This window comes from Lithobates pipiens, unplaced genomic scaffold (genome assembly GCF_037356315.1).
Source record: "Lithobates pipiens isolate NorthernLeopardFrog02 unplaced genomic scaffold, aLitPip1_a1.2 Scaffold_3, whole genome shotgun sequence".
NCBI lineage: Eukaryota > Metazoa > Chordata > Amphibia > Anura > Ranidae > Lithobates > Lithobates pipiens.
Genome location: NW_027507790.1, coordinates 47,412,114 through 47,425,594, shown reverse-complemented (window position 1 = coordinate 47,425,594; position 13,481 = coordinate 47,412,114). Strand labels below are relative to the sequence as shown.

The 13,481-nt window shown below is 42.4% G+C and overlaps 1 protein-coding gene across 2 annotated transcripts in view; it reads right to left on the bottom strand.

Annotated features, from left to right (window-relative positions):
• PI4KA (phosphatidylinositol 4-kinase alpha) overlaps positions 1–13,481 on the bottom strand; it is a 193,216-nt gene that overhangs the window by 66,683 nt on the left and 113,052 nt on the right. For both annotated transcript variants that reach the window (XM_077461622.1, XM_077461623.1), the window contains exons 24-29: positions 12,504–12,574; positions 9,994–10,118; positions 6,746–6,827; positions 4,425–4,508; positions 4,170–4,259; positions 2,072–2,191 (exon numbers count right to left, since the gene is read on the bottom strand). In XM_077461622.1, the coding sequence (XP_077317748.1) occupies positions 2,072–2,191; positions 4,170–4,259; positions 4,425–4,508; positions 6,746–6,827; positions 9,994–10,118; positions 12,504–12,574 (572 nt within the window). The remainder of the gene's footprint in view (positions 1–2,071; positions 2,192–4,169; positions 4,260–4,424; positions 4,509–6,745; positions 6,828–9,993; positions 10,119–12,503; positions 12,575–13,481) is intronic.

Sequence of the window (13,481 nt, the reverse complement as noted above, 5' to 3'; positions counted from 1 at the left end):
TCCACCCTGCAGACAGGGTCTGGGCATGGAAGTCAGTAGGGCTTCACCTAGGAGAGAGAGGTGGGAGCCAGTGTAGCTACAGCGCGGATCTCCTTTTCCAGGACTACGTCTAATGACGTAGTCCCGTGCACGAGCGGCCTGCACGCCCCCTGAGGGGCGCGCGCAGCGCGCTCTGTGATTGGTGAGTCTATGAGACTCGCCTGATCACCGATCCGTGCAAGGGGTCGATCCCGACCCCTTATCACGTGATCAGCTGTCAGCCAATGACAGCTAATCATGTGGTATAACGGAGCCGGTAATCGGCTAGTATTCCTCCTCGCACTGTCAGCACGAGGAGAAAAAAAAAAAAGCCGATCACCGGCGGCCGTGATCGGGACATCAGTCCCGATCACGGCCAGCCCTGCTAGTGCCCACCTGCCCCCTGCCAGTGCCCACCTGCCCCCTGCCAGTGCCACATTAATAAAAAGTGCCCCCCCGTCAGTGCCACCCAGCAGTGCCCACAGTGCCACCCAGCAGTGCCCACAGTGCCACCCAGAAGTGCCACCCAGCAGTGCCCACAATCTGCCTCAACAAAGGTGCTGCACCCCAGTGCCACATATCCGTGCCCATCAGTGTCATCTACCAGTGCCCAGCAGTGCCGCCCATCAGTGCCCAGCAGTGCAGCCCATCAGTGCCCACCAGTGCAGCCCATCAGTGCCCACCAGTGCAGCCCATCAGTGCCCACCAGTGCAGCCCATCAGTGCCCACCAGTGCAGCCCATCAGTGCCCACCAGTGCAGCCTATCAGTGCCGCCTCATCAGCGCACTTCAATGAAGGAGAAAAATGACCCGTTTGCAAAATTTTATAACAAACTATTAAACATGATTTTTTATTTTTTTTTGCACCTTTTTTTGTTTGTTTAGCAAAAAATAAAACTCCCAGCTATAATTAAATACCACCAAAAGAAAGCTCTATTTATGGGAAAAAAATGATAAAAATTTATTTTGGGTACAGTGTTGTATGCCCACGCAATTGTCATTCAAAGCGCATCAGCGCTGAAAGCTGAAAATTGGTCTGGGACTGAGGGGGGTTTAAGTGCCCAGTAAGCAAGTGGTTAAAGCGCTACACTTGGAATGAACCCCTGACACTCTAAATAATTCTAAAGAATTATATAAAAAAAAATAGTGAAAATAAATCACAATGGTATGGGATAAATTGTGCACAAACTGGGGGATTATGCTGTCATGATCCATCAATCGTGAACCCTAAAATGCATAAAGAATGATAATGTAAAACATTGGGTGTTTAGACTGCAGTACTTATTGAAGAGACTATTACACTGTTAAAACATTTATTCAAATCCCATACCTGGAAAGAAGAGTACACATATTTACTTTTCCTGTTGTCCACACCACTCAACACTGCTCCATTTGAGAGGATCGGTTCCCTGTATTCAGCTGGAAGAGACAGTTCCAGTAGCGTCAGTCTCCATGATCCCCCATAGCTCTCACTGGTTCCTCCTGCTAACCTTGACATCATTCATTTCTCCTGTAATGACCTGGAGGAACTAGTGAGAGCTGTAATGGTCTACATTGATTGACACGCCTGGAAATGGTTTTCCAGTGGACTTTAGGGGATCAGTTCTCTGCAACATAGCAGTGTTGAGTAAAGTGGGCAACAGAAAAGGTAAAGAAGTCCACATCTCTTTACAGCTATGTGCTTTGCTTAAAAGATTTTATAAGATCTACATGACCTAGCAAATATCCCAATGAGTAACTGACATACAGTACATTTTAAAATTAGTAACAGTTGTAAATATGATCAATGAATATAACGGTACTATGCAGAAAATTTGCATATCAGCTTTTTCTTTTCTTTTTTCATCTTGGAACGATTTATAGTCCCATGTAAACTTACAGCTTGCAAAAAATACCTACAGTGCACATGCAACATAGTTGGTGGCATTTATGTTCTAGCAAGCACATAATATTGCAGTTACATCAGTTCATATGCACAAACTCAATTCAGTTGCACTTATTAAACACAGGTCATAATTAATAAAAACAAAAAAAAAAAACAGCATGCATCTTACCCCTAAAGTCGTGTTCTGCTTGTTGTAGCCAGCAAAGTGCAGTATGCTCTCAGTAGCCATAGCAAGGCCTGTATGCTGAGACAGGCCAGACATCCAGTTCTGGTGCTTGTTCAAGTATTCCTTAAAGTCAAATTAAAATAAAGTTTGTTATTACAACAATCAGACATTCATCATAGCTGCATTATAGTTAGTATAGATCAAACTTATAAGCAAATACAGCATGAATATAAGAAGCAGCAGCTTGGTTTGTATTGTTCAAACAGTTTACTGTATATGCCCACATTCTAGTGTTCTGAACACATATTCCAGTATGATCACACAACATAAGCTTTATTTCAGTTACTAAAGATTAAACACTAAGGTAAACTAAACTACACGTAATTACTTCTGGCAATCTACATGAAGCTTATGATGCCTAATCATACAGATCAAACCAATATAGCGGTCTGGTAAAGGAAAGGTAACTACAGAGGTGACATTAACATATGCATACAGCTGCCACCAGCTTTGCTAAAATGTTCCCGTAAATGTATTTATATTCTTTTTTATTATTTTCACAAACATTTTTTAAAAAGATTTTTATTTATTTTTTATTAACTTTGGGTCAAATTGATTGTTTTTAAAGCCTAATGCCGCGTACAAACGACCGGACTTTGACGGACTTGGTCCTGCGGACAATCCGACGGACTTTGCAGCTGAGGTCCGCCGGTAGGGATGAGCTCAGGCGTGTTCGCATGGAACACGTGCAGAGCCCGCCAGGAAGTCGGCGCAGTGCTGCGCTAATCACAGGCAGTGAGACATTGCCCGATCTCTGCAGCTGCACATCGGGGCAATGTCTCACTGCCTGTGATTAGTGCAGCGCTGCGCAGACTTCCTGGTGGGCTTTGCACGTGTTCCATGCGAACACGCCTGAACTCATCCCTATCCGCTGGACTTTCAAACTAACGGACTTGGCCACACACGATCACTCCAAAAGTCTGACAGATTCGAACAGGATGATGTAGAATAAGGAAGTTCATAGCCAGTAGCCAATAGCTGCCCTAGCGTCGGTTTTAGTCCATCGGACTTGCACAAAGATGACCAAAATTTTTCGACCGGACTCAAGTTCATCGAAAAGATTTGAAGCAAGTTTTATTTCTAGGTCCGCCGGACTTTTCGGAAGAAAAAGTCAGCTGGAGCCCACACACGATCAAACTGTCCAATGGATTCTAATCCACCGGACCAAGTCCGTCAAAAAGTCTTGTTGTGTGTATTACTCTAGGAAAAGTAAAACTCTCCTTTGTAGTGGAGTTTCCTTTGCACTGCAAGGGGATGGTAAAAGCAGTTTTACTATAAAATCACTTTAAAAAAATAAAAATAAATGCACATTTTTTGCAGGTAAAAAATTTGCAGTTATTTTTTGTTGCAGGAGCCTGTAAAGTATCGCACCAGCAATCAGCAGATCGCTGGAGCCATGCAGGTCTCCTGCAGAACTGTCAGTGTATCGGCTTGTTCGTACATCGTATGAGGAAGCTAATACATTCTGACAGTAAAGCCCCATACACACTATCAGATTTTCTGCTGATTTTTTTCTTTCAGATTTACCAAAACCATATAATATGAGGTCAAACCTTAGGAGGCCCTTGCACTACATGGTTTTGGTAAATGTGAAGACAGAAATCAGCAGAAAATCTGATAGTGTGTATGGGGCTCACAGCACCTGGGTAATTCATTGAAAACTATTAGTCCACAGCCGCAAAGGCTGTCGTACCTTGCAGTTTTCCATTCACGGTGGACTGCGAATGAGTGACGTGGCTGGGAGAAGATCCCCAGTCTGCTTTCACAGCGGGGATCGGGGGTGGGGGCCAGTACATTCATAACATGTTACACCCTGAACATGGGTGTAAAATGTTATGAAAGGTGAACTTATCCTTCAACTAATCCTTCGCTCCCCTGCAGGTGGTGGGTGCTCCCCTATATTCTGGCAGTGGCATACCCCTTGGGATCCTCACATCCAATGCAGGGCTATGATCCCTGCATAATGTTTACCACTGGAACACTACAACATGGTGGTTGGAGAGGTTGACCACTGAAACACTACACAATGTCTGCATAATACCTGCAGATGGGATTTGGTCACAGATGGTGCCCACTTCATTGCTTCTTGAAGGATCATTCCACACCGAGCAGCAAAGTCCTTTACAATACTCTATGGAAAAAAAAAATCACAAATGAATAATGTATATTCTACAAATGACACTACATTAGGTATAATTAGGAGACAGTTATATTTTATAGATAGAATGCGCCTTAACAAATGTGTCAAAAAGGTGACAAGCACAAAACTCTGAAATTATTGGAGCTCTGTTCTTACCTCTCTAGCTTCATATGTATCAGGAACTGTTATCCTGTATGGGGCATCTGGAATGTCATAATATGGTTGGTCCTTGTGAATGTCCTGAAAAAAAAAGTAACAAAGATAACCAGGACACATACCAACAGTTGGTTTACAGACGGGGTCGGCAACTTGTGGATCAATATCTACCCATTGATCATGGCCAGGTGACAGGTATATCGCGTCCCTGCCTTGCCAACACTGGTCTCAACTGCTTCTCCCAAATATATATAGAGTGGAGCAAGGAAGAAACACATCAACTCTGTTGTGCTAATCCCTGCCAGCCCTCCTCTGACGTAGATCCCAGGTGCTTTTATGTGACGTCACATGAGATAGACAAAAAAAGGAGGGTCAACAGGGATCAGCACACCATGCGTAGGAAGTTACTGCCCTGCTGTGATCCCCCCTGTACAAGCATATCACTGCCCTACATACCACTAAGCTTTATTGCTAGTTAATGCCCCACCCCCCAAAAAAAGCAAACCCCAGTGGGTGATCTTTCATCTCCTCTATGTTGTTTAGGTAGATCTCCACCTCAGTTTTTCGGGGTTACTTATATTAGAAACGGCGGGGTATTTTTTTCAAATTTTAAAAGACTCTGCATACCTTTCTGCTAAAAAAATAAATAAAACAAACTCTTTAAAAAAGAATGCCTGCTGCATATGCAAATAACAGTGCACATACCAGTTCATTCCAGGAATCTTACAGAACCTCACAGGCCTGGCCTTTCACCTTGTCCAATCAGAGAACGCTCTGCATTTAGTAAGAAAATACAAAACGATCTCTGAATGGCACCAGAGCCAAGCAGCTCATATACTCAGAATGTTCAGAATGAAGCAGGGAAGCCGCTCATTACAGTACCCCAAAGCTAACGGAGATCACTGAAGTAGTGGTGTCTGGAATCCATCTAGAAACTTGTGTCTGGAAACAAAGATATGGTATATGTATAGTTACATTAGTCCCCTGTATGGTGCAGGTGTTTAATGGCATAAGGCCAAACCTGTTAAAGATCCAGCTGCCATAATCAGGGGTGAAGAATGCCTGTACTGTATTGCGTTGCCACTGATAATAGTAAATAATACACACTGTATTACTAGTATTAGTGCAGCCTGACCACCTAACAGTGCCTTATTCACATCTTAGCATAACAACCTGCAAAGGGAGAAACTAGACTGCAATTTGCAAATGTACCTTCTAAATTTACTACAACCGAACTTGGAGCAAATCTGCTCCAGGTAAGTACTATATTTCCAAGAGGAAGTCAGCAATTGCATTTGACATGTTTCCACAAGCAGGTAACAAAATTGGTCTAGCAAGGCATAATAGGACTTCCAGTTCCTCAATAACAGTAAAGTCACAAAATGAGACCAATGTTTTCAAACTGCCTGGAGTTTAAACAACATTTGTAAATAACACGAATATTTAACAAAAAAGAAAATGTAGTGCAAACAAGTATGTTCTTAAAGTGGCTCTAAAGTCTGAAGGTTTTTTTTACCTTCATGTATTCTATAAAAAATATTCTGTATGCAGCGCCCGCCCCCCCCCCCCCCAAATCCTCCCAGCCCCTTTTTCTGGGGGCACTGCTTGAGGGGGAGGAGAAAGAAAAGGATTGGAGCTGCTCTGTGCAAAACCAATGCACAGAGCAGGTAAGCATAACATTGTTGTTATTTAAAAAAGAAAACAAGACAAAGCTTTATTACCACTTTAATTATTCGTACAGCTGCGTCCCTTCTTTTGGTTGACCTCATTCTCTCTAAATAACAAATACCGCTGAATGTACAGGTTTCTATCTCATAACTATTAGCCCTTGTACACACGGTCGGACATTCCGACAACAAAATCCATTGAATTTTGTCTGAGAGATTTAGTCCAAAACTGGTGTTGCATACACACGGTCGGACAAAGTTGTCAGAAAATCCGATCGTTCAGAACGTGATGACGTTATTTTGTTACGACGGAACTACGTTCAGGCTAGTAGCCAATAGCTTTGGTTTAGGAATTTGATCTGAGCATGCGTGGCACTTTGTCTGATCAGAATTCTCTACAAACGATCGGACGAAGTCCGATCGGATCATGTTATCGGAAAATTTTATAGCTCAGCTCTAAAACTTTGTCGGTCGGATATTCCGACGGAAACAGTCCGATGGAGCCCACACACGGTCGGATTATCCGACAACACGGTCCGATCGGACATTTTCCGTCGGAATGTCCAACCGTGTTTACAAGGGCTTAGAGGATAACAGCCCTAGCTATATGTTATGTGACTTCTGCATTGTCTAAAAACACAGAAAGATACATACTGCACTGAGTGAGAGAGACAAGGTCTGCAATATGTCCAGCATGGTTTTCAGCACTTTCCCACTCCACAGCAAGTGAGGAAATCTGCAAAGGAATGGGTAAAAATAATAATAATAATAATGTCAAACAAAATACATGGTATATGCCCAGACCACACAGGACAGTTCAAACTTAAGAAGACGCTTGCATCAGATAAGATACATTTGAAAAAAAACAATTGTGAAGAAAGAAGCAAACCCTTGGCCACAGACGCTGGTATTTCTCCCTTCAGCAGATATTACTTCTCGTAATTATTTTAAAATAACTGCCCACTATTCTTAGACATTGAGTTGGTGACATCTGTAAACTCTATAATGCAAAATTCCTTTAGTTACAATATATTTGTTTTCTTGACTGAACTCCATTTCAAATCCCACCAGCATTTCAATGGGATTCAAACCAGGTTTTGACTAGGCTAGTCCATCACCCTCCATGTAATTTTGAGCCATTGCTTAGTGGATTTGGTAGTGTGTTTTGGATAATTATCACATAGAAAGGCTCATTTCCAGTTGAATTTCAACTTTTTTTTTTTGAATTCAGGGGTAACAGAAACCGAGCAATGCGTGTACATAGGATCTAAAATACAGCATACACTATATGGTGATCAACAAATGCTTTCGTTACATCGTATGACATACAGGTACATGTATATTGCATCACATTTCAATAATTTTCAAGTGGGCTTTTGGGGCATTTATCTTTGACCACTGCAAACAAACAATTTCAGTTAACAAAGATGCAGCAACGCTAGTACTGCATATATGTATTGCACTAGTGGTCCCCCCTCCGATACCAATAGTCAGGATGCCGTCTGCGAGGCCCATCGTTGTTGATGGTGATTCCAGCCAGCGATCCCATATTTTGTGATATTTTGCTGGGCACCCCCTGTTTATAGAGAATACTCTTATAGGGTAGGGATTGATTGACCGTGGCTACCCACTCCCGGAATGTCGGTGTATTAACTCGCATCCACTTCCTGGCTATCAGCAATCTGGCTGCAAACAGTGTTTCCTGCATGAATATATGGAGAGATCTGTTCTGCTCACCATCTGGGAGGATTTCTAGTAGACACTGTTTGGGGCACGAGCCCATCTCGTCGTGAAGAAACTTGACCAACTGCTCCCAGTACGGCTGGATAGCTAGGCAAGACCAGATAAGATGACAAAAGGAACTATTGTGATCCTTGCATCTGGGACACCTAGGCTCCTATTGCGGGTTGTATCTCGCTACACGGGCTGGGGTCAAATAGGATCGGTGATGTATGTATAGGTGGGTGAGTCTAACAGCCAGTCTGGGAGAGACCAGCTTGCCAACCACCAAAGCATCGGTACATTCGTCCTCCTCCAGCCCCCCCACATCCATCTCCCACCTCCCCCTGGGATAACTCCGCAGCCGCGGGTAGGGTGAGGGCCCTGATAACAGATGGAAGTCAACTCTTTGGGGTCCTCCCCAGTCAGTATATCTACCAGGTGTACAGACGGAGGATTGGGCATGGTATTCCCAAATTGGGTCTGCAGGGCGTGGCGAAGATGGAGAAAACAAAAGAACATCATATTGGGTAGGTTGAAAGGCCAGTTTGAATGCTTGAAATGATTTGACTCCTGTACTGTCCATACCTGATGAAGGTTATTTTACCCCCCCCCCGGGTGATCCAAGGATCTGTATCTGGAATGGTAAGTAACTCGGGGAGGTTACAATTGTCCCATAGTGGCGTGTGGGTATGTATGGGGGAGATCCTCAATCGACTCAGCGCCAACGCCCAGATCTTACAGTGGTGGTATACCTGTCCCTCATGCCCCCCCAGTCTATGCAAATTATGTGGGTTACCAAAATGAGCTGAAAGGGGTGGGCGACTAGAGCAGCCACCGCCGAACACGCCAGGTCTAGGTATCTATTTTTATCTCCTTTGTCGAGATAGAAAAACTGAAATAACTGAGAAACAAGGTAATAAGCATGAAGGTCGGGTAATGCAGCTCCACCCATCTCCACAGGCTTTTTTAGGACTCTCCAGGATACCTTATGGCGGGAAGCGCCCCAAACAAAAGAATTAAGGATTGAGTCTATGTTTTTAAATATTCGAAAAGGCAAATAGGTTGGGGAATGCCAGAAAATATTTTTTGGTAACAGAATAATTTTAAGCAGATTCATGCGGCCCATTACTCCGAGGGGAAGGCGTGCCCAGTTTTGTGTTTTGCTTTTTATTACTGCAAATTCAGGGTTCTATGTATAGCTTAGCTTAGTCTCCTGGAGAACTGTTGATCTGAATCTTCAAGTATTACATTTGGCTAGTCCTTATTAACAGAAGGTGTGCCTGATCCGAACCCAGGGGCCCCACATCGAGGGGAAGAATCTGCGATTTGTCCCAACTGATTCGGAGACCGGAGAACTTTCCAAAGCATTCAATAAGGCCCAGGGCTGCCGATAAAGAGTGGCCTGCATCCTCCAAGTACAATAACATGTCATTAGCATATAGGCTAATTTTTTCAACCATGGGGCCCGCCCTAAGACCTCTTATAGCTGGGTGTTTGAACTTCAACTTTTGGACATTTGGCCTCAAATCTCATCAGAAATTTTAGTTGATGGTAGCAGGCTTCAAGGTGTAACCTCATTTAGATTGTTTGCACTTTGATACTAACTGTACTGTTACCTGCAGATCCCGCAATGAACTTTAGAGGTTCTCAGAGACTGCATCAGTTAGCTATTGGGCTTAATTTGCTGATTTGGCCAGTCCTGCACACATTTTGCAGAACTTTGAAATCTATGCACTTGAAGACCACTGGCTCTACAGTAGAATGATTGGTTTGGTGTTCTTTTTTAATCCCTTTGGCATCTACAAACAACTTTGTGGGGGGACTACGTTTTTTTTTAGCATGATGACTAGGGATGAGCTCAGGCGTTTTCGCATGGTCCACGTGCTGAGCCCACCAGGAAGTCGGCGCAGCGCTGTGCTAATCACAGGCAGTGAGACATTGCCTCGATGTTCGGCTGCAGAGATCGGGCAATGTCTCACTGCCTGTGATTAGCGCAGCGCTCTGCCGACTTCCTGGCAGACTCAGCACGTGGACCATGCAAACACACCTGAGCTCATCCCTAATGATGACACCACACACATCATTAGCATAAAGAACAGAACCTAGCTATCGGATGTGGAATATTAATGTTCGCAGTTTCACATGTACATAACCAAAAAGAAATACTACACAATACTTACTTGTCTACTAGTCCAGATAAATATTTGTCTGCTACCCGTCTGATGCGCTTATGAATGTGATTGAAATTCACTAACAGGAATTGAGCATGCCTTTCCAATTCTTCCTCATTCTCTTTTGTTTTGGGCTGCAAAATAAGATGTTGAAATATAAACCTTAGCTAATGTAAGGCATGGTTTAACAGTGAGATAATAAAGGTACATTTTTTCTTAAATATTTGCCATGGTTTCAAGAAGAACCCCTCTAAACAATATTTGGATCTACAGAGACCACAAAACAGAATCTACGCGCAAATTCACAATACTACTTACTATGGAAGAAATACACATTTATAGGATATACATTACGTGATTGCAACCAGAATAATTTGGGACCTAGTGAACCAGATGATCTAGGTGAAGGGGAAAACTTTATGGGCCAGAGTCAATAGGCTTTTGTTTGCTTCAGAACTGCTTCTCTCCCCATACAAGTTAAAGTGGCTGTAAAGGCAGAAGGTTTTTCATCTTAATGCATTCTTATGCATTAAGATAAAAAAAAACCTTGTGTGCAGCAGCCCCCTTAATACTTACCTGAGCCCCATCTAGATCCAGCGATGTTGCACGAGAGACTTGGCTGTCCAGGACTCCCCTCCTCATTGGCCAAAGAGGAGAGAAAGGGGGTGGGACCAGGCCACACTCCCTGTCTGAATGACTTTAGGTTTTAGTATCACTTTAATAAAAATGTAAAAGTAGCTTAAACAAGTTAAAAACAATTCAACTGCACTTGCAAGTCATTCTGAATGATCTCTGAAGCATCTAAAATGGATGTAAAAAAGAAAATAGTTTTGTCCATCAAAGCCCATATCACTGGTCTTATTTAAACAAATAAAAGACACAATAATCATGTAACTGTCTAAAGTGTCTGTAAGAGTATCCCAGCACTATTGGAAAATAAAGCTTTTGTCAGCAGAATTTTTTCTCTTTACCACCAACAAAGAAGAGTGTTTTCTTGCCATCTGCAGAGAAACCTTAACAAAAATAAAAAATAAAAGTATGCCCAAAGCTTTTTGGGCATACTTCTATTGTGGGTGACAGGAAAGCACTTTTGCTCTCCTGTGACCCAGAGTCAGATAATAGCGGGCTATTGCCTGCTATAAGCTGACGTGGCAGAGCCGCTCCAGGATCTGAAAGGATCCCAGCAATATCCAGGATCCACACCGATGCTGCAGTATGGAGGTGAATATGTGTGTTTGATCTGCTCCCTCATAACTCAAAATGGCACAGCCATGTATTATTCATCAAGTACACCTTACCCTACCTTAAATTATCAAAAAAATATGGTCCTTAGTCTTAACCAGATGTATTAGATGCTTTGACAATGAAATGATTTGGCATAAAATCTAGTGCTTGCTGTGTAATACAATGATTTTGGATTCAGATGATCACTTTTCTTTCTATGGTGCTAAATATGCCAATATCATGTATGGGCCCACTTACACAGACAGAGGTGGTTATAGCCTAACTGTAACAATACAGTTTTTTATTTTATTTTTTTATAAAAGTTTCTCCTGTTCACCTGTTGTGTGCTTTTTGCTTTTTTGCTTTTTGATAGTAAGAGGAAATCTTATCTTCCAACAGGTCAAGAGCTACCATTCTACTATCCACAGGTGTTCTCTGCAGTGCTATGCAGGAATACACTGCAGGACATCGCATACTCTACACTGCATTCTGCATGTTTTTTTTAATAATTTTAAAATGCCAGCACAGTATTTGCAGTGATGTCCTGCAGTTTGTGGAGAAGGTAACCTGCGGCTCATTTAAATGTGTCCTTTTGGAACTATTGGATAAATTGTATTACACTTTTTTCAATGTATTATTGGAATAACAAACTCCAGAAGCACTGAAACAACCTGTGCATATACATTTTGAATGGAGCTATGCACTGTGAAGCTGTTTAAAAAAAAAAAAAAAATACATGCAGACTGTACCTGGGTGGGAAATGAGGCATAAAACCTCATGCTGCAAACCACAGTAGTTAACTTGTAGGTACCGTGAATATCTCCTAAACTTGCACCGTTCAGGAGACCTTCACTGTATCAGCATGTGCAGACGTCATCGACACATGCGCACTGAAGAAACAGCTCATTTGTGCCGTCTCTTCAGTTGCTTTGACGTCATCGCGGCTCTGGCCAATAACTGCGCTGGAGCCCTCGATACCCGGAAATAACTCTGGGAGACAGCGGTGTGCCGGGACCGCTGCAGGGGCTTCAATCTAAGGTAAATATTTCATAATGAGCCAATATGCAATGCATACTAGCTCATTATGCCTTTGTCTTGCAGGTTTTCCTTTTTTTTTTCTGTGGGTTTACAACCACTTTAAAGCCTCAAAACTGCCAATAGCATGATAATATTTTGTCGAGGAGCTGCCATATCAAAATGAAGCAACCGTTGATACAAAGGTACAGAGGAGGAACATACTGTATGACATACTGCATAAATCTAACTGACCTACAAGGCTATTGTTCAACTTTTACCTTATCAGCCATCACTGTTAGAAAGGCATCAAATACTTTATCAGCCACAGCAATAATGCACTGCATCATTCCTGCAAAAACATAGAAAAGGTGATCACATTTTAGGTGAACAGAATAATAAAAATTTCAAAAAATTTACTTTTAGTATTTTACTGATAACTCTGATGCACATTTTTGTGAAAGGTCTAATCAATCGGAAATGATAAATATGTTATTTTAAATGCCATAATGGTAATCTGAAAACAATTACTCATTTGATGTTCCAGATTGTTTTGAGGCCTTGCATTAGAACAAAGCCCTTCCAGCGTCAAGCTGTCACCACTGACAAGGCTTCCGTGGCCGTTCCTTCAGAGCACGTGCGCCGGTGACGTAACCAACAGCATGTACAGTAAATATCTCCTAAAAGGTGCATGTTTAGGTAATATTTACAGTACCTATAGGTAAGCCTTATTATAGGCTTACCTATAGGTACAAATTATGCATAGGCGCTTAGTCCTACTTTAAAAGCAGATTGGTGGTCTATTATTTACTCAATGATGTTTATAATCCGAAAGGGCCAATACGAGGAGATGTGCATCATGTGATTACATGCTTTGTTTATAGCCCTAGTGCACAACTTGCAGCCCTTTGGTATATGATATGTGCCATCAGACCTTAGCAGTCTGTATCGGGAACATTAGTTAGGGTAGCCACTGACCTCTACAAGCCTATTCCCACATTCATACAGTCTTCTGCAGCATATCCTTAGCCAAAAAGGTAGAATGACTACACTCTGACCCTCATTTCCTCTATTAGGTCTGCAGTTTGACAGTCATTTCAAGTATTACATATGATGAACATTATGTGCGGCTCTTTGGTGATGGCAGAGGCCACATTTGAGACCCTCTTTAGCTCATACGTTCACAACCCCTGATTTACAGTGTGGATCTCCCCCATTCCTCTTATGAGATTTTAGTAAAAGTGAATTGGTAAAAATGA